The sequence below is a fragment of the Malaya genurostris genome, chromosome 3 (assembly GCF_030247185.1).
Source record: "Malaya genurostris strain Urasoe2022 chromosome 3, Malgen_1.1, whole genome shotgun sequence".
Classification (NCBI taxonomy): Eukaryota; Metazoa; Arthropoda; class Insecta; order Diptera; family Culicidae; genus Malaya; species Malaya genurostris.
In genome coordinates this window covers 43,037,161-43,059,947 of record NC_080572.1, presented here as the reverse complement: position 1 = coordinate 43,059,947, position 22,787 = coordinate 43,037,161, and the positions used below count along the sequence as shown (strand labels likewise).

The 22,787-nt window shown below is 35.9% G+C and overlaps 1 protein-coding gene across 21 annotated transcripts in view; it reads right to left on the bottom strand.

The window, feature by feature from the left end:
- LOC131438455 (patronin) overlaps positions 1-13,075 on the bottom strand; it is a 112,465-nt gene extending 99,390 nt beyond the window's left edge. For all 21 annotated transcript variants that reach the window (XM_058608483.1, XM_058608489.1, XM_058608501.1 and 18 more), the window contains exons 1-2: positions 12,528-13,075; positions 11,163-11,916 (exon numbers count right to left, since the gene is read on the bottom strand). In XM_058608483.1, the coding sequence (XP_058464466.1) occupies positions 11,163-11,225 (63 nt within the window). In that variant the 5' untranslated portion in view covers positions 11,226-11,916; positions 12,528-13,075. The remainder of the gene's footprint in view (positions 1-11,162; positions 11,917-12,527) is intronic.
- Between the last annotated feature and the right edge of the window lie 9,712 nt (positions 13,076-22,787).

Below are 22,787 nucleotides of genomic sequence, written 5' to 3'. Positions count from 1 at the left end.
ATGTATGTATGTGTGTATGTGACAAACAATGTTACTCAATTTTCTCAGAGATGGCTGAACCGATTTTCACAAACTCATATTCAAATGAAAGGTCTTATGATCTCATAGACTGCTATTAATTTTTATCCCGATCCGACTTCCGGAATTACAGAATAGTATGCACAAAAAATGAAAAAATAGTCACACACGTTTCTCAGAGATGGCTGAACCGATTTTCACAAATTTAGATTCAAATAAAAGGTCTTGAAATTCTTTAAAAAGTCCCCTAAAAGTTAATCCAGACCCTACTTCCAGTTCCGGTAATACAGTGCGATTAGTGACAATTTTCAATTTCATGAGTATTTCTTCACAAGCGATGGCGAAACGAGGTGCTCATTTTTATAAAATAATTTTTATAAAAATTTAGCTAATTGATAAATCTTGTTAAATAGTAAATATATAAAACTACTTTGGGACTACTAGTTCCTGGATTCCGCTTCCAAAAGCACCGATAATAGTGGAGAAAAGCTCAGAAAACGGAACTCGCTTCGATTTCTCAGCAACGGTTAAACCGATTTTCACGATTAAAGCTCTCATTGGCTTGGTTGGTTGCTATTGAATTTCATCATGCTTCGATTTCCACGAACAGGCTCAAATAAAAGTTCCTGTAGTCTCATAAGTTGCTGTTTAGTTTCATCCTGGTCCGACTTCCGGTTCCAGATCTATAGGGTAAGGTGAGTTTGATCATTTAGTGCGACGATGCTAATAAAGAAAAATTCATATAATTTTGACATAACTGTTTACAAATTGAAAAGGTTATGATAGTCAATACCCAAAGAAAGTTTCTTATTTTGTTCAAGATAGAAAAAAAAATCTTGAAAGCATCTTCTAGTTATATTTTTTGGAAATATAAGTGATATGAAAAAGGCATCATTACACCACTAGGTAGATTAAAAAGATTTTTTTTACAAAAATCTGTAAATAACTTCACAATTCATACAGTAAATCTGAATAATCACCGAGTATAGTAAAAATCATACTGTTCGTATGATAAAATTATCTTCCAATGACCGAACTTCTGTTAGTAATGATTGTCGTGAAAACTAAATGTCAAACAGTTATTAAAATGTTTAGTAAGTGTATTTTTTATCAACCAAACGAAAAAAATCTGGGGGGGGGGGGGTTCGTCGAATGGATTGAGGTACCGGTGCACAAGTTTTCAAAACATTAGAACTCCTCAATGCTATTTTTGCCTTTCTAGAAAGGCTATGCAATCGCTGTGAAAACAGACTTTACAACCGAGACCGACTTTCACAAACTTAGATTCAAATGAAAGGTCTTAACGTCCCATACAAAGTTCCTGACTTTTATTTTGATGCGACTTCCGATTCCGGAATTACAAGGAAATATGTGCAACTCAATTTTCTCGGAAACTTCTGAACCGATTTTCACAAACTAAGAAACAAATAAAAGGTCTTGAAATTCTTTAAAAAGTCCCTGAAAAGTTGATCCTGATCCAACTTCCGGTTGCGGTATTACAGGGCGATTTGTGAAAATTTCCAATATCATGAGTATTTTTTCACAAGCAATGGCGAAACGAGGTGCACATTTTCATAAAACTTACTGCTAAATTTATCTAGTTGTCAGATCTTGTTAGTTAGTGAATATATAAAACTACTTTTGGACTACTAGTCCCCGGTTTCCGCTTTCGAAAGCACCGATAATAGTGATGAAAAGCTTCAAAAACGGAACTCACTCAGCAACGGATAAACCGATTTCCAAAATCATGGTTCAAATTGAAGCTCTCATTGTCTTTAAAGATACTGTGCAATTTCATCCAGATCCGACTTCCCGTTCCGAAATTATAGGACGATGAGTGTCAAAACATGCAAATTCAAAATGACGATGCAAAACTGGTACGCGTCGGTACATACGGCTTGGCTCCGATCTTCTTCTAGGTTTAGCTCAAAACTGATTCAATTTATAGGCTATATTAGTTACTTACTAAACGAACCGACTTCGGCTATATTGGTTCCATGTTTCTGGTTCCAGAAGTACTGGAAATAGTGGTCAAAAATTCTAAAACGATACTCATTCAATTTTCTCAGAGATAATTTGATCGATTTCCACAAACAGACTTAAATAAAAGTTCCTATAGTTTCATAGACTGCTGTTTAGTTTCATTCAGAGTGTGTTGAATCATTTAGTGCAACGATGCTTAGAAAAATTCTTATTAACTTGACATAACTGTTTACAAATTAAAAAGGTTATGTTGGTTTATACCCAAAGAAAGTTTCTTATTTTAATTAAGATTGAAATAGGAACTTCTTCACACAATCTTTTAGTGGTATTTTTGAAAATATAAGTAATATGAGAAAGGCATCATTACACAACTAGGTGGATTAAAAAAGGTTTTTTACTTATAGGCAGAAAGTAACTTCATATCATTATGTCCACGTTCTGTCAACACATATCGTTTGAGGGTAACTTCTGGTGAACTTGACGGATTGTGCAGTATTCTGGAGGGCGCTCACAATTTCGGTCAACCTTGACATTGAGTAGCATTTCTTTTTTCTCAATTTTTACCGGCTGCTACTGATAAACATTTTTTCTTTTTATCGGGGATATATAGGGTAATTAAACCGTATCTACTGGCTCTAATTAACTTCAATCGTTTATGAGAAAAATATCCAAAATCGAAAAATACAATCGTGAGTTGAAAATTATATGAAACATTTATTACAAATTTATTTCCGAACGATCAGTAATCAATTAAATCCAAACTGATGACCAAACATTCAGCTGTTGAAAATTTGGTAAAAAATTGCCGAATTCTGCGAAATTTTCTAAGGGTGTGCACTTGTATCAGAAAGCATTTAAGATGATCACAAGCACCGAATTAAACAGTTTGATTTTAAGATATTGGAAACATAAAGTCGTTTTCTTGAACCGTGCAATCATTCAACAAAGATAACATAATGCATATATCCCACGTTCATTTATTTAGAGGTGTCTAGTTTGTTCAGTTGAGTTCATAAATTTTGCACCACTAAAATCTACAAATAATGCCACCACTGAAATTTACTATGGCTTACTGATGATAGCATTCGAGGAAAAGAAGTTGATAATATGTCATGGAAAGAAAGCATCATATGCGAAAGATTGGATAAGTAATTCCTCATCCACTGGAAGAGTTTTGTTTGAACGAATTGCCTCCTGAAATTTATTTCATTCCATTCAGAATAATTCAATTTGCAGAATGTTTCCAGGGATTAAGGAATTGTTAGGATAGTTAGCAAAATTTTTACTTTCGCTATTTCATTCATCTTTAATTTTGTAGTCGATATTCGTTAAATACAAATAAAAAGTTAAACCAATATACTTTCCGATGCTGCACTCTTATACATCATCATCATCATATTTTTTGAATGAGACTTTTCCTATGACACAATAATAATAAGAATAAACCTGTTGTAAATCAGTAATCATCCAAATCAGCGTTCACATAATATAATAATAGAGTAGCTTGTTTCTGAGTTTTCAGTAAAACATCGGCTCTATGGCATATCAGATTGCAACTCATTGATGATATGTCAATTTGATTCCACTTTCAATACACATAATCATTTTTTTTATGTCGTATTCATCATCCACCATAGTGCACAGTGGTTTGAATCGACAAAAACGTGAACTTAATTCTCTAGCTGCTAAACCGTTGAACCGATATACATAGTTTCTTTGGAGAACTTATTCACAAAAATATACCTCGTGATTTGATCACAATAAAATATGTGCAAAGCCTACTAAGATAAAAGTTCATTTCAACAACTTTATTCCCCTAAGAGATAGAAAAATGATGTCTTCTACAAAGTTTTAGAATTTCTAACGAGAAAAAACTTTGCCGAAGAAGCTAAAGGTCTAACGCATATAGTTTCGGATATATGAAGCATTTTCTTTCGAAACCACTTAAAATCAATTTTTTGTACATAACTTTTTTCGCAATAACTTTCAGTGTCTACTATATTCTAGACAATTGCTAAAAACGTAAAATTACACATTTTTGTTGAAGACTGTTTTCGGTTTGGCTTTTTCCTTAAAAAGTTATTTAACATTTAAACTTTTATATACACTAACTTTAACTACTAATAGGAAGCAGGGTCGCAAACCAAATGGCACATACATATACTTTTTGGAAAGTTCAAATCAAGTACTATAAAGTTACGAAGTGTGTAGCGTGGCCTTTTCAAAATGAGTGAATGAGAGAACAAAATATAGAGTGCTTTTTTGACCATTTTTCTTAGGAAAAACGTACATTAATAAAATTGTTTATCTTCATATAACGCGTTTTTTGTGATATCGACCGAGTTACCTTTAGGCAAAAACTTTTGCAAGAAATTGTAGTCCAGGTATAAAAAATAGAGCATTCGTTTTAATACTTTTTCTTACTAAAACGACTCTTTTTGGTTCATTAAAAAGAGCTTTGCAGGAAATGTTAAAACATTGGAATCGGTCGTTAGTGTAGCTTTGGTGCAATGGTGTAATGATTGAATATAATTTCATGATGCATTCTTGTATGCAATTGATCAAACTAAAGAAGCCTGTTAACGTGCTCATTAAATTTAGACAAATTTCACTTAAGTTATTTTAATAGAATATTCCTTATCCGTTCATTTAATTCCAATCCAATTCATTTAAAGCATGATATCTTACACCACTACCAGTACGCCAAAAAACATCGTAAAACTAAATTGGAATACTTTAATTTCAATGAATATGACCGTTTATTTATATTGACGCTTAGTTTTACTTTTAATGTATATTGAAAAATGAAGCACAGTGAAGTAACTTTATATTAAATTTCTGCTCCAAATATGCGCTGTTGGTGTTGGTGGTGAGAGTAGCGCTGCATATTATTTTTAAGAACACAAAAGAGTTGGTTGATAATAAAAATGCTGGAGCATTTGGTCGATGATAATATTACAATAAAATGCGTGAGTGGTTCAACGTTACATACGTTACATTCCAATGTTTTAACATTTCCGGCAAAGCTCTTTTTAATAAAACAAAAATAGTCGTTTTAGTAAAAAAAAAAAAAAAGCGTTAAAACGGATGCTCTATTTTTTATACCTGGACTACAATTTCTTGCAAAAGTTTTTGCCTGAAGGTAACTCGGTCGATATCACAAAAAACGCGTTATATGAAGATAAACAATTTTATTAATGTACGTTTTTCCTAAGAAAAATGGTAAAAAAAGCACTCTATATTTTGTTCTCTCATTCACTCATTTTGAAAAGGCCACGCTACACACTTCGTAACTTTATAGTACTTGATTTAAACTTTCCAAAAAGTATATGTATGTGCCATTTGGTCTGCGACCCTGCTTCCTATTAGTAGTTAAAGTTAGTGTATATAAAAGTTTAAATGTTAAATAACTTTTTAAGGAAAAAGCCAAACCGTACACAGTCTTCAACAAAAATGTGTAATTTTACGTTTTTGGCAATTGTCTAGAATATAGTAGACACTGAAAGTTATTGCGAAAAAAGTTATGTACAAAAAATTGATTTTAAGTGGTTTCGAAAGGAAATGCTTCATATATCCGAAACTATATGCGTTAGACCTTTAGCTTCTTCGGCAAAGTTTTTTCTCGTTAGAAATTCTAAAACTTTGTAGAAGACATCATTTTTCTATCTCTTAGGGGAATAAAGTTGTTGAAATGAACTTTTATCTTAGTAGGCTTTGCACATATTTTATTGTGATCAAATCACGAGGTATATTTTTGTGAATAAGTTCTCCAAAGAAACTATGTATATCGGTTCAACGGTTTAGCAGCTAGAGAATTAAGTTCACGTTTTTGTCGATTCAAACCACTGTGTAGTGGAAGCTGCTGTGAACGCAGTAACGCATTCATTCATTCGAAACTGCAATGACCTACTACAAACTGCTGGCGCTTTTCGCCAACTCAGCTGTTCGCTAAACATCATGCACCACATGCACCGGGCTAGGGTCCTCACAGTAACTTCAATTTCATCAAATTCACCGATTCTGTATTGAATTACATCATTCTTTATTTTATACAGCATTTGGCGATTGATTTCGAGAATGTGCTTGTCGCGACCAGCCATCAGAAGACGACCAGCCATTAAAATACTCTCACCGAAAGGATATGCAATCACTGCGAAAAGCAACTTTCTAAACGAGATCCGGAGGACCGAGTGTCATATACCCGAAAATTAGTGTGCGTAGGTAATCTTTTGATTCTATATTCTTTTTTTAGCTTAAATCTTGGTAAATCATGTATTTATCATTTGAATAAACACTACACTATTTCAAAACCTGTAGCAGCGAAGGACAACAAACTGTAGATAACATTGGGATGTCTTCGATGGCTTGTGTTACAGCAAAACTGCACTGCTTACGATGATGTTTGTATGAATGTTTGTATGAATTGCAAGAACACAGTTCATATCAGTTGAGCTTGAAAGGTCCTTTGTTGTGTCTAGTAAACATTTTTAAACTATCCGGTTTATCTCATGATAAAGTTAACTACTCACGGCACGGAAGTTCCGAATGACCGAGTCTGAACTCTTTACTTTACTATGCGAACGTTTACTGTGGCGGGTACGTAGTCAGTGATCAGGAAACGACAAGTTCAATGAGAAGATTGTGTTGGAATGTTACGTTGAGAGTGGTTACATGACATAAGGTATCATATTCATTTTTTTTGTAGGTTTACCGGCCGGGCAACTGATTAGCGCAAATTCTAAACTGGGCCCATTTATGAATCCAGGATATACAATTTCAATTCCTCACCAGACGAACTAGTCTATGTTGATCAACTGAACACTGGCGTTGGCCAGAAATTGTGCATTGATCATTTCACCATGTGCAATTGCGTTGCTGAAATATTTAAAAAAGGTATTAAATAGAACTTATACTTACTAAACAATCTACAATCTTGGAAGAGGCAATAAATGTATTTTTTGCATTTGCTAAGTAGAATATGACTGATGAATGATGAGTGAGTGGAGCATTAGTATGGATCTAAGCATACTACAATGTAATCTAAGAGAGAACTACCTTCAACATGCAACTAAACTACTATGTGTGGAAGTTTCGGACGCTGTTATCCAAGCCATTTGCGGTTCCAAAAGGTGACAAAGAGTACATGATTCGGTCATCATAAAACCAACTGCATACTGCAAAAGAGATCAAATTTGATTGGTAGATCGCTTCCCTTCCTTAGATCAAAGTGTAGTATTTGTTGTATCATGGACAATGCCGGACAAGTTTGGCACACTCAGAAAGATGAGCATATCCATTTTATTGTTCCCATTATGTGTATTGTTGTCTCTTCTTGTCAGAAATTACCCATGGCACCATTATTGTGCATCCTTCTCCATTGAGTAAGGATACAGACAAGCCCTGTGACCGTGACAGCATCATTCAATCTGTCTGAAGGTTGTGTTAACGTCCAGAGGGTATCTTATTCATTTTTGTGGATTATATCTAACACGTCGATTAAGAGTTTCCCGATCTGATATACAGATTGTGATACTAATTAGGAATGTCAAAATATTATGACATTCGGTTCAGTAGTGTGTTAGCTAAAGAAAAAAAAATGGATAAGATCATATGATTTCCAGATGTAAATCCTGATGATTTCATCACTCTACTAACACAATAGCAATTCCAGAAATAAATTTTAAAATGCTTGCATAAGCAAATATTCTTTCAAATCACTACACTATATATTTTGTATTTTCGGGACGGGTAATTTTTTAGAATTAATATCATACTTATTTACTACTTAAATTCAGAAATCCTAAATGGTGAAAAAATTGTGTATTTTGACGTGAATACTTTACTTTGGGACGCCTTTTTAAAATTTACCCTGAGGAAGAATAACCCAAGTTTTACTGAACACAACATCTTAATTTTTTCTCCATGCCATCCGAAATCTGGTCAGCAAATCTTCAATAGTGTGAGATAACAATAAATAATTCAAAAATAAATTTTCTCAAATTTTTGGAAAAAATGAGGAAAACTCATTACCCTTGCTTGCTTTTTTTCGCACTCGGACGACGGTTTTGAGGTAGTCAGGCACAATGTTGCTCGAATATCAAAAATGCAACGAACGCCAATGATCATCGTTCGCTTCACTTCGCCTTTGTTCGATAATCGTGCTGATATTGGGACTTGTCCGTATACTCGGGTGCGAACGAAGCCGTCGCTGCTACGTTGCTCGCATGAAGATCTATTCCTTGCAGTTGTTATTCACATTGAACATACTTGTAGCGATCATCGTTAAAACCTAATTCGCGATGATCGTTCGTGTTATCTTTGAAACAAGCAAATTAAGACGTTTTCGTTTTGTTTCAGTACCATAGTCCTATGTGTGTGTGATAAACCATATCCCAGCATTCCCCCATTGCTGCTACCTCACGAGATATGATGAATTTATTAGATAAAGAAAGCTCCGCGAAGAATGGAATCCAATGATCATCGCAGTGACGCTGTTCGAACCAATTCGAAGAGTAAAGTAAATGAACAAATGACAAACGATGTATATTGTATAAAACGAACATGCACGATGTATACCAGCAGCGAAGAATGTATTAGTAGATTCGGGTTCTCTACGGTTATTGCTTATTCATTTCCACCCTTCTCTCTTTCGTGCAGTGAATAGTTCACTGTATAGCATAAGTATAGACCGTATATTCGCAGCGAGGATAAGTGAATGAATTAGTCACACGAAGAATATGTGCAACATTGGTCAGGCACATATCAGTCGAAAATCGTGCTCTAAGATTGATTCTCTTTATGCTTTACACGGAACTGAACGTCGGAGTGAGAACCAACAGCAGCAACAACAGACCTTCTGATATAAAGCCTCAAACGCTCAGGTGCAAATAAATGATAAATGATGACAACGCACTATAACATTATGTGTTATATTTTTCATTGACATTTGTTCCGTATTATTTAATTGTATAGTAAAACATGTTTGTCGTCAATAAGTCGTATTTTAGTATAGATGCATCGTTACAATTTTGGAAGCGAATCACTGAAAGTTGTAAAACTCACACAATCAACTAATGCCGTTTTTGTTTTTAGCGCTACACCGGTGTAGTGTAGCAGTGACTATATTCGTTCCAATTTGGGTGTAATCAAAGCATTCTTTTCTTCCTTACACCGGTGTTGTGCCACCGTTAAAAACGAAAATACCATAATATTAACGATGATCTATATTCGTATGTGTGAAGGAAGTATGTCAGTTTTATTCGTATTCACGTCCTCCAGTTATGTCTGTGATACTACTCACCGCGTTTCCGATGACAAGAAAGGAATGCCGAAAGCTAAAATCTTTTAAAAATTTAAATGAATCTATAAAAGAATTTGAAGATTTCAATTTTTAGTACTGAAAATTTCATTATAAATTGCTGATCATATTTTTGATAATATGGAAAAGATATGGCTGCGGTGATTACAAGAGATATTCGCGATTAGGTTCTACCCATCATTGTACAGGATAAATTTTGAGATGATGCCCCATGGTAAAGTTAGTCGTATTCACTACAAAAGAAAGTTAAATTGATTTACTTTCTTTACGATCGTGTACAACAATATCTCGGGCTACGTCTACTCTCTCTTGTCTCTTGTTTAATATTGATTTGAAAGGTGTGATTTGAAGAGCGAGGATCGACACGAGTGGTACGATCTCCCGAGAGTCTGTACAGCTTTTTGCCTTCGCTGACGACGTTGACATTGTGACAAGCGTTACTTTGAGAAGATGATGGAAACATACATCAGATTGGTCATAAATGCATCGATAACAAAATATAAGAGAAATAAGAAACACTACCACGAATATTGTCAGACGGCGACGATACCAAGGTGGTTGACGAGTTCGTGTATTTCGGCTCATTGGTGACACCCGATAATGATACCTTTAGGGAAATATAAAGGTGTCCTTAGTGTTTTCTAAAGAAAGGTGCTGCGGACCAGCTATGGCGGGGTGCAGATGGAAGACAGAAACTGTCGACGAGGTCGACGACGTATGCACCACGAATTGCAGCTGCTATGAAAATCACCTATCGTATGTACAGGAAAAGGTATACGACTGCGATGGGCTCGACATGTCATAAAGTAAGTAACAATATCTTTGAATCGATATTTTGTAATATCCCATGCGTTAATCTGCCATTAATTAGGAGCATAGAATTTTTTTCCACAAAAAATACTAGAAAACTGGAACTAGAAAATTCCAACACCACGTTTTTTTGTACTGGAGATAGGAAACGTCTTTTTGTACTGAAGATAGGAACAAGAATGTTAACTTCGCTCATGGTGGTAAAGGAAAACTATCCGAGCTAGATGTTCATCGTTCCGCTTGTGATATTGCAGACAGGAAGGAAGCTGAAACTGGAACTATGGACAGACAACTACACACCGCACCTTTCTTATTTCGCCCATTGCCTCCTCTAGCACGTGTGCCACACAAACACACTCGAAAACCTAGCGCTAGAAGGCACAATCAACTGGTTAATGCGTTACTATAAAATACTCACGGACACAGCGCTAGTGCTACTACGACTACTACCAATCAAGTACACGATTATTAGCTAATGTTCACAAGCATCTGAGCCAAATGGTTATCTTACACTTTCATTTCTTTTGGCGAGTGGTGGTAGTGCTGATGTTGCTATATGCGGCAACACCGCTTAGGTTGTTATCTCACACTTGAATATTCCAGATTTTCAAGTGAGTTTGGTTTTCTCGTTTCTTTGATGCGGCGAAGGTGAAGAATTTTTAATTTATTAGCTATTGAGAGCGGTGAAAAACACGATTTGCGCTTAGTTTAAAGTTTTATTTTAGAAAACATATATATAAAGGAAATTACCATTTATGAAACTTTAGATGAGATGATGGGAACTATTCCATTATTACAGTTCGTTGTTGTTATCCGAAAAAAATAATTTCTCATGGCTTATACCGATATCATGGGTAGAAGATATAGCAGAAAGCTGATAGCCATTATCTCAACATTCAACTTTAAAAATATAATTTTTGATTGGCCTGAATACTCGCAATTTGAATGCGCATTATGTACAAAGTTTGGAATATTTTATTACTGAAACGTACATTGTCTGGTATCAATAATCGAGTTAATGAATGAAACTTACAAATCGGGATTCCTGTGTCTCCATTTCATACATTGATCTTTGTTGTGGTTGTTGCGAATCCATTTCACTCGGTATCTAATAATTATACCGTTCTCACACACTCCTGATAGCTACACTCACGTGTGGAATGAATGACAATATTGCGTGACACTTTCAGCCACCCTTTCCTTTCCTTAGCACAGCACACAAAAAACAATCACTTTCTCTTCCAAATTTTTGAGACTTTTTTCTTTATTGCTTTGTATATTCCACTTTTATGATGTGCACTCTGATGCTTCCAACATTCACATAACACCATGGGTTTTTAGCTAATGTTCCACACCTTGAATGAAGAAAGAACTCAGCAACAAAACTTGTTTGCCCCCGCACTTTTAGTGAAACATTCTGATCCAAGAAGACACCAGCAATACTGCACAAATGATGACGCCACTATATTACTACTTCCATTAGTACTTTTTTTCAACGTTAGCTGCTTTGGTAGTAGGTATAGTTGAAAATGACAGCTAGGGCGATGATAGCAATGAGTAATCATTGAGCTTTCAGACAAGCGCAATCTGTTATCCCCAGGAAGAGTATTATCCAACAGGTCAACTAATATTTCTGGATTTTTGTTTCCAAAAAACACTTCACATCAATATTCTTTTATCCTTCACTTCAGTATCGTACTACAACTAGACTACAACAATTTTTGCTCTCGGATTCACACAGAGCTTCACCACCATATGAAAAAACGATCAATGTTCGCCGAGCTCATCTGAAAGAAAAATATATACCGTAAAATGAGAAATGCTGAATTCAAAGTTTGCATTTAATCTAATAAGGACTATTCAAGCAGTCATCAGACATTGATCTTGGACTCACTATAATATCTATTAGCATCGGGCTGGGTGAATAAAATGTTGATCAGTGGAAACGACAGCACAGTGGGTTTCTAATAAAAATCTATTTTTCCGATCCATCTTCTCGATTTATATGAATTTATTTAATTTACATGAAATTAGTTTCTTGAATCATAGGTTAGTAAATTTAGCTTAAAAGTAACAAATTGATTAGTTAATTTGTAGTTTCACTACACAATTTTTCTGCTTGATTCAGGATTAACTTGCAATGTGACAGCGCAAAATGTTAGTTAAATTTTGACCGCATAATAATACCATATTTGAATGTATGCTTCAATAATTTACCTACACAAACACTACGTTTTAACAAAACACACCAACACAGTCGATCAGTTGATGATGAAATTGAAAATCTGTGCCTATTTCAAAAAGAGAGTGAAGGGGTTAGGAGGGTTTTTTTCAATAGTCTTTTTTCTACATTACACCTATTTACTGTTAATGGTCACAAGTTTTAAAAAATACTTACAACAAAAGCACTTCGTCAGCCCGATATTTCAATAGGTTTACCCATTCTGAGTGGTAACAAGTTCAAGTAGAAGCAGTCCCGTTTTTCGGAAACTCCTTCGATATTCCTCTCTACATCATTGCACTCTTTGTTCTAAAACTAAACGTAACAGATTTAGATTAAAACCTCAACACTCCGATGAACTGCTAAAACAATCAGATACAATTGGTCCACTTTTACACCTATGGAATATCGCCTTTGCTGACGATAGACTTTCTATCAGTCTCCAATAGATTTTTCTTCAATGACACAGCAGGAGCCAATAATAATTCGGCTCAATATGCTCATGATTTTATCCACACTACTTTCTCGATACCGACATTCTAAACATATTCGGAACACCACGGCATGCGAAGAATGCACAATTGATTTTGTACAACTTGACAATGTTCAAAAAAGCATAAAAAGGCAAAAAATGTTTTATTTCGCTTTACTATTCCGAAATTGCATAGCAACATTCTACAACGGTGACGATCTTCACTCGACTCTACTCATTGTGCGACTCGTACTCTCGCGAAAGCAGAATGACTTTTCTCCGTTGATGTTTTTTTGTTACGTAGGGTGCAGTTGGCAGCGCTGTGCGTTGAGTTTACTTCCTTACACGATCAAAATGAAATACTGCGTTTTGATCACGTGAGTATATATAATTTGGTTGCTTGGTTGTCGGTTTCGGTGATTTGGTAATAACCAGTCGTTTATCTTCATCATCAATGTTCTCTTCAAACATATCGGAGTTGTAGCGCTGTAAATCATTTCGAGAATAATTTTAACTCTTGGCTAAAGTCTGGAAATCGGGAAGTTCTTCTTTACTTTATGTTTACTCCATTATCATTCAGATACTGAGATAAAAACTCACTAAAATATTCAAGTTCCAGATCGTTATTTTGAGATTTCTGTGTAATTTGGTTTAAAAACAATCCGTCAAAGTAAATACCACAACAAAAATTGTAAACATGTTGTCACTCGCAGTAAATTTTTCTGTATGTACATTGAATTGTAATTATTAAACTATAACAAACCCTGTCAGCTTGAAGCGAAATCAATCTTCATGTCAATTGTGTGGATGCCCAGCGCTGCTATTTGACATTTTTCTCCCCCGCACGTATTTGACATTTTTCTTCCCTACTTCTATGTACGAGATTCGATTCGGACTCACCAGAGGGCGCATGCTCACAAAAAAGGATATTTCCAATGATTTGTGCGGGAAATGTGAAAGCTGGATATTTTGTTAATATGACTTCTTGGACAAAAAGGTAAATTTTCAGTATTTATTTTTACTGGCGTTAAATTGTCACACATCTACATATACTTAAATTCATTTTGTAGGGTAATATCTCCTCTATGATCATTAATAATATTTTGTTATTATATCTGGAAACAATATGCCTTTTCCCGAAGAGAATTATGGCAAAAGATCAAGTTCGCTTTCTGAAGGGAGCTGATTTGGTCATTGTAATGAATGAGGTTGTTGAGAAATATTTGTTTTAAGCTTTGTTCAGTAATCTGTCGTGAATACGACTTACTTTACTATGGGGCGCCTTTTCAAAATTAGCCATATGGAAGAATGGGTAGAACTTAATCGTGAATATCTCGACTTGTATTAATGGCACCAACATAATTCTTTCACTATTTCATCAAAAATATGATCAGGAATTTAGGATAATATTTTGAACAGTGTGAGATAACCACAAACAAATCAAAAATTTAGTTTTCTGAAAATTTTAAAGCAACGTGGAAAACTCTTTACTTTTGCTTCGGGTTTTCGCGCAAGGACGACGATTTTGAGGTAGTCAGGCACATATCTTCACACAATCGATCAACTATCAATTCGAATTCGAAAGTGTAAAGAAATCGTGTCAGTTCCATTCGTATTCACGACATCCAGTTATGTCTCTGACATTACACACCCGTACTTTTTTTCTGGGGTGGAATATTGAGACAAGGTACTCCACAAGATCGTAAAAAGGATTTGATGATAAACTTTGTTTAGTTCATCGAAAAAGGAAAGAGAAAGTAGGCACGAATAGAGTTCAGTTAAAAAAACGTCCCTTCAACTTCATCTTGCTGATGACGAAGAAGCAAAGAATAATATCAACGACGAAGAGAAATGCAAATCTTCAAACAGAAAGAAAAATATGAAGCTCGAAGGAAATTTTCAAAGTTCTATTTAGTTATATTCACAGTGATGCGAGTTCTGTGATATTAGTTGGACTGCTCATGTTGTAACGACACAGGTTGCCACCAACATAATGGATTTATGGGTCTCGTATTGGTAATACACGAGACGTATTGAATCAAGTTGAACAATTCCAACGTAGATTTTTTTCTTACAGAGCCTATGGAACCACCACGAAACGAACTAATTCTCTTAACTTTGAGTATATTCCTCTCCTAGCAGATGGAAAACTATTGAATACAAATCTGGACTTTTTTTTATAAATAACTAGCGGACCCCTGCACACTTCGTAGCGCAATTATATTTGATTAAATGTAGAAAATAAAAACTGCTTCTCAATTTCAACGATTATTGAAGAAAAATATCATTAAAATGCTCTAAGATAGTGGCAGATATCTTTTATATTGCGGACAACAGGACAAAATATAAAAACCGATGGTTTGCCGCGAATAGGCAGCGTACAATTTATCATCAGAAAAAAACTAACTTCACGCTACAGACAGAAAACTGGAACGGATGAGAAAATGACGTTCAAATTAAAATGACATATCAGTGGGCATCATTGTAATGCGTGGAATGAGCAGTTTCTTCATCTAATTTGCCATTCAAAACTGTTGCCTCGACAACATTGGCGATTAACTTTTGAACTTCAAACTTCTTCCTGTACTTGTTCCTTTATTTTCTGAACTTTATTTTTTACTTTGTGTGCTTGTTTCTGTAATTTGTGTGATTGTTAATATACTTTTTGTGCCTGTTTCAAAATTTGTTCCTGTACTTTCTGTACCTGTTACAGTATTTTCTGTATTTGGTCCTATAATTTCTGTACTTATATCTGTACCATCTGCACATTCTGTACCTTTTTCTGCACTTTCTGCAATTGTGCCAGTACTTCCTATACTTATTTCTCTCATTTCTGTACTTGGTTTTGTAGTTTCGGCATTTGTTCCTGAATCTTTTTTATTTTTTCCTGAACTTACCTTCTGTTCTTGTTTCTCTTATTTCTGTACCTATAGCTCTCTCGGTGAACTTCTCACAGATCAAAAATTATCTTTGGATGTAAATTTTTTCGAATACTTTAAAGTCAGAATAATCGAACAACCCTCATGACTGCTCGCGATCAGTCAAGTACAGAATGATATTTTTTCACACAGTGAGAAGTGTCATCCTTCATGTTCCGTAAAAATAAATCATCTGACAATTGTTTTTGATTCGATCTCAACATTATTCCCCAAAACAGATACACACGTACACTTAGCACTTTAAAGCAGTTTTTTCGTGCTCTTGAAGGTCCCAAATGACCCAAGCAAAATACAACTAAAATCGGTTGGACAGTTTATGAGCAAGAGAGTGAATCGTTCGAATAGGTAAAACATGTGATTCCATCGATGTAATATATATATATATATATATATATATATATATATATATATATATATATATATATATATATATATATATATATATATATATATATATATATATATATATATATATATATATATATGTATATATATATATATATATATATATATATATATATATATATATATATATATATATATATATATATATATATATATATATATATAATAATCTCACATAGAGATTAAGAAAAAACATCCACGCAGTGAGAACTCATTGTATGTGAGAATGCCATCACTAATAGAAAATGACAACTTCTAGTAACTTTTCTTTAGTCGGTTCGGATAGTAAATGGTAATAGACATTTATCACTATTTTCCGACATACCAGAGACTCGGGCGATTCGCATTGTTCAGATGCTTAAGCCCGATTCCTCTTGCTTAAATGACCCTCTGTCACGTCTCACTTTTCCGTTCTATATATTCACATTCTTGCTCTCCCTTGAGTAATATCATTCTATAATTTTCATTTTCTGTGTCTACAAAAATAGTCTCTGGTTAGGTTAATATCGCATAAAAGAAAAAAGAAATATTGACTACTATACTTAGTCGTTAAAAATAGAAAAAAAATATATATATATATATATATATATATATATATATATATATATATATATATATATATATATATATATATATATATATATATATATATATATACATATACGGAATAAACGATTGAGAGGTCTCATAATTTTCGAGGAGGAACGGTGATATAGCGGTAAAAGTTGTTGCGTTACCATATGCTGAGGATAACTGTGACCGGATTTTTCCGAATACGTTTGAGTGGGAAGCCATTTTGAAAATGTTAAGATGTTGATATTTAAGAAATAATAGTTTTGTAAAGTTGACGAATTGTCACTGTTGTATTACGAGTGGTCGCCGATGGGTAATGAATTTATTATTGGAGCATATTATTTGTTAATGTTAATTGCCAAGAAAAACAGAATATTAGTATTTTAGTATCCTATTATGTGTATTTACCCTATTATGCCTATTGTTCTGATTAATGTCGTGAACTCTACTACCAATAAGAGGGATCCTACGTAATAAAAGATTTATAATTCAGGTATTCAACCTGTATTTGTAAAATTGTTTAAAGTGCTTGACTATTTTTTCGATCAATGTCGAGATCATTTCAGCATAGAGTCAGCATAAAAATAAAAGGTTTCATTCGTATGGAAAGTCATAGATGCATTTATTGAACTATGGTAAAATTGCGTAATATAATTTTTGCAATAATATTTGCATTCTTATAAAATCATGTATTCAATCAAATAGTATAGATTATTTTATACAAGAATTAATAAGGTTTATGATTTGATAGACTAAAAGCACAGACTAACAGACATGACAGTATGAGTAAATTCTTATAAACATAATTTTTCGTGATGCACTAGTTCAACCTATATTATACTGCGCGAACTATTTACTATCTGTACACCCCTTGTGTTATGTAAAAGTTTTTTTACTAGTTGGTTTCCCCTCGTTTGTCAACACCGATCAGCTGCTTGCAGGGATGCCTGATTTCATCAAAATATTTGAAAATGAATCGTCACAATAAATTATTGGATTACGTTGATAATATATTTAACTTTATCGCGATGTTAGAAGGTAACCATTTATTTTTCTCAACGTTGCTCATCTAGATTATTTTTTATTGTGTTGGTTATTTTCACCCGAAATTATGTGGCGGCAGACAAGAAGCAAGTAAATATTGCAACCAAACGGGTTCGATTTTGTATTGCGTTGGAGGATGAGAAGTAGGCACAATTATGTATATAGTTTTCGCAATATGTATTAAATCTGTATCCTGCATGAAATTCGCATGGACGTATACAAATCAATACATTACAGGCAAGGATAGCTTTTATCGTATCAAAGAACGTTCGCTGGCAACTCTTCACCGATTGAATCAGTGCCATCAAAGAGAGTTGGAAATCATCGCAACAACAAAAAACCCGGCATGGCTCATTTAACATAGAATCGACACCAGTGCGAGAGCGAATTTCTCTCGATGACATTTCTGAGAATCAAAGGTTAGCACGCTGCTGTGGGGATCCTCTCTGAAGCAACAAACGGTTGCTTATTCTCGTTTCGCGATCCGATTCTATACAGGCAGTTAATAATTGCGATAGAATCATTTTACTATTGCCGCTTATTCTAACTATGTGCATATAATCTTTGTGTGCCCGCCGAAGGATGGCGTCTAAGTATCGTCGGTCTAGCGACCTACCATGTCGATTAGTAATATTGGTGGTGAGGATGACGTAGGTGAGAATGACGTGAATGATCAAAACAAAACAAGAAGAATTTCTCAGTTGCAGTGTGTGAATTTATAAAATATTATTTCGTTGAATTTATATATAAAAATTTGAAATCCGTCGAACAGTCCGTTGCCATTAGTTAAAGTTGCGATCCATTTGGTAACCTGTAAGTAGAAATAAAATAAAAATTTGCTGAAAAGGAGATTAAAATAATAATTGAAAAAAGGTTGAAATCACGTTTAGCGGTTTAGTCTATTGCACGAGGAAAGAGAAAGAAACTATAATTTGTAAGTAAAACAATTGAATTAAAGCAAGTGTTTTGAATAATGAAAATAATTGCAGTTTGAGCTGCTGCAAATTGGCTGCTACAAAAAGAGTATTTCTTTTTCCTGATCCGAACAAACTCAAAAAATTATATTCGGATATAACCTCAAAAATGTAAGTAGCCGCAAACTTTACAATAACGCCATGTGGAATGTGTAACCAAACATCGGATATAGAAGAAGGTATGATCTGTTGCGATGCCTGCAATGTTTGGTTCCATGGCCGATGCGTCGGAGTGGAATCGGTTGAGATGTACGCCGAAACAAATTGGTATTGTTCAGCGGAACCTTGTCAGCTTGAAAAAGCTAAATATCTTAAAAAGCTGGAAGGGAAAACTGCGAAAAAAGGAAGTAAGAAGAAGATGCTTGCAACGGATGATGGTTCGGATATTTCGAGTGTGAAGTCTGATCGTCAATCCGGTTCGGCTCTAGAACGCAAACTTAAGGCGTTAGAGCGTGAGCAAAAAGCCAAAGAGCAAGAAATGAAAGTCGAGCGAATCCTGGCGGAAAAACGGATGGAAATGGACCGCATCCTTAAGGAGAAGCGCGCAAAAATGGAGGAAGAATTGCGGGAAAAAGAAGCCAAGCAAGAGGAAGAAATCTATGAGGAAGCATTAAAGAAAAAGACGGCACATTTGGATCGGATGCAGAAGATTCGCGGTTCATACGAGGCACGTTTGAGTCAGGTGAAGGAAAAGCTGAAAAGTCTTACTTTCTCCGACAAGACTAAAAATAAAAACCAACGAGTGAAGAAGGAAAATTTAACGAGGTCGAAAAATACATTGAATACACCTCTTCGTAATCCGGATGTTTCAAATAAAGTGGCACCGAAAAAGCAGGGAAAAATGGTTCAACCGAAAAATGGAAATTCAGAACAGAACCTCCCGACATCAGACGAAAGTGAAATGGAATATTCCGATGAAGGAAGTGCTCATTCAACGGAGTGGGATTCAGATAGTGATTCAGATGTATCGACGATTCCAACAAAAAGTAGCGATCAAGTCGAGTCTGATTCATCAGCGGAGGAACAAGATAATCAGGAGGTGGATAATACAGTTCCCCCTCACGGGCTGGAGTCTAAACCAACGAGACCGACAAAGGCGCAAATGGCCGCAAGGCAAGGAATAACGAGAAAATTACCGATATTTTCTGGTCACCCAGAAGAATGGCCGTTATTCATTGGAACGTATCAAGCGTCAAACGAGGCTTGCGGATTCACAGAAACTGAAAACTTGGTGAGACTGCAGGAGAGTCTGAAAGGCGCTGCTTTGGAAAGTGTACGAGGACAATTGTTCTTACCAAAATGCGTACCAAAAGCAATTGAAAAACTACGTCAGCTGTACGGTCGCCCTGAACAACTTCTTAAATATTATTTAGAGAAAATCCGTGTATTAGAGCCACCGAAGGCGGATAAACTCGTGAGTTTCATTCCATTTGGAAATACAGTGGAACAGCTGTGTGATCATCTAGAAGCTGCCGAACTAAATCAACACTTGATGAATCCGCTACTAATTCAAGATTTGGTTGATAAACTTCCAGCACGCGATAAGCGGGAATGGATTCGCTACAAGAGACGCAAAAGAGTGGTGACACTGAGAACTTTTGCTGATTTTCTAGCCACAATTGTGTCCGAAGCGTGTGAAGCAAATGCGGGAATAGGTAAACCCTTATTTAACCCGGTGACGTATGAATCGTCTAGCCGAAATAGAACGAGGGAAAGAGTCGCGCTACATCATCACAGTGACACGAATCGTATTGAAGCAAATCAACCCTCCAGACGAAAAGCATGCAAAGTTTGTCAACGAACGGATCACCGTTTGAGATTTTGTCAAGATTTCGAGAATCTTGGATTTGCAGATCGTATCAGAGTTGTCGAAAAGTATAAATTATGCAAAATTTGTCTAAACGATCACGGTAGTGCACAATGCAAGTTCAGCATTCGGTGTCGTATCGGAAATTGTCGAGAACGTCATAACTCTTTATTGCATCCAATGGTCCAGACTGTTTCTATCAACACGCACATAAGGACAAACGAAAGCATAATGTTTCGCATGCTTCCGGTGACTTTGTACTGTGGAAATAAGGCAGTGCACACTATAGCGTTTCTTGATGAGGGAGCTTCTGTCACTTTAGTCGAGAGATCATTAGCAAACCAGTTGGGTGTCGTAGGCGTTCATGAGCCACTGACAATCAAATGGACAGCAGATGTCACTCGGGTGGAAAAGCAATCGATGCGAATGAATCTATGGATCTCCGCTCGGGGTTCCAGAAATAAAATGAAACTTCAAACAGTGCGGACGGTAGACGAACTAACGCTTCCGGTCCAGGCTCTAGATACAGTGGCCTTGTCGAAGCAATACAAGTTCTTACACAATCTTCCCATTCGTTCGTATGAGCAGCAAAGTCCAGGTCTACTTATAGGGCTAAACAACATCGATGTTTTTGCACCAATTGAATCCAGATCTGGTAGACCAGGAGAGCCGATAGCCGTCCGATCCAAACTTGGTTGGACCGTGTACGGACCTAAAAGCGATCCTGCTTCCAGTGAGGCACTTGTCGGATTCCACGACATAGTAAGCAACGAAGATCTTCATGATCTTTTGAAGACATACTACACGTTAGAAGAAGGCAACGTATCAGTATTGCGAGAATCAAAAGAAGATCGACGAGCCCGCGATATCTTGGAGCGTACAACTAAGCGTATCGGTGACCGATACGAGACCGGATTGTTGTGGAGAACTGATAACTATCAGTTTCCGGATAGTTTTCCGATGGCTTTGCGAAGATTAAAGCAGTTGGAACAAAAATTGTTTAAATCGCCGGAGTTGTATGCAAATGTCCGCAAGCAAATCCACGAATACAAACAAAAAGGATATGCTCATCTTGCATCTAAAAATGAATTAACTGAAGTGGACCACCGTAAGGTCTGGTATCTTCCGTTGAACGTCTTACTCAATCCGAAAAAACCCGGAAAAGTCCGTCTCGTTTGGGATGCTGCGGCAACCGTGAAAGGCGTTTCCCTGAACTCGCAACTTCTCAAGGGACCAGATATGCTGACTCCATTAACTACAGTAATAAGCCATTTCCGTCAACGTCGGATCGCTTTCGGAGCAGACATCCGTGAAATGTATCATCAGATCAAGATACGAGATGAAGACAAACATGCTCAACGTTTTCTTTTCCGAGACAACCCTCTCGATGCTCCAGATATCTACATAATGGATGTCGCTACTTTCGGATCAACGAGTTCTCCGTGTTCAGCGCAATACATTAAAAATTTAAAGGCGAATGAGTATGCGGAAAGGTATCCTGAAGCAGTGGCGGCCATAGTCGAGAACCACTATGTCGACGACTACTTTGACAGTGCTGATTCAGTTCACGAAGCAGTTCAACGTGCAAACGAGGTGAGACAGATTCATATGAAAGCAGGTTTTGATATAAGGAACTGGGTCTCCAATTCGAACGAAGTTCTACGAAGTCTAGGGGAATCAACGACCAGCCGAGCAATTCATTTCCATCGAGACAAAATAAATGAAAGCGAACGGGTACTGGGCATAATTTGGGATCCAGTTGATGATGTGTTTTCATTTTCCACTGAACATCGCGAAAATTTGAGACCCTACCTGGAAGGTGAGAGGAGGCCAACAAAACGGTTGACTCTGAGTTGTGTGATGGGGTTTTTTGATCCGCTGGGTCTTCTCGCTCCGTTCACTATTCATGGACGAATGCTAGTCCAGGATCTATGGCGTACCGGTTGTCAGTGGGATGATGAAATTGATGATAATTGTTTTGAAAAATGGAAGCGATGGACGGGTTTGTTGCCGGAAGTTAACACTATCCATATACCGCGGTGCTATTTTGAAAATGGCTCGACTAATGGAATATTGGAACTGCATATCTTTACGGACGCTAGCGAGCTGGCTTACGGATGCCTTGCGTATTTTAGAACCGTAATTGACGACGAAGTACAATGTTCTTTGGTAATGTCGCGATCAAAAGTAGCCCCTTTAAAGCGTCAGTCAATTCCACGTCTC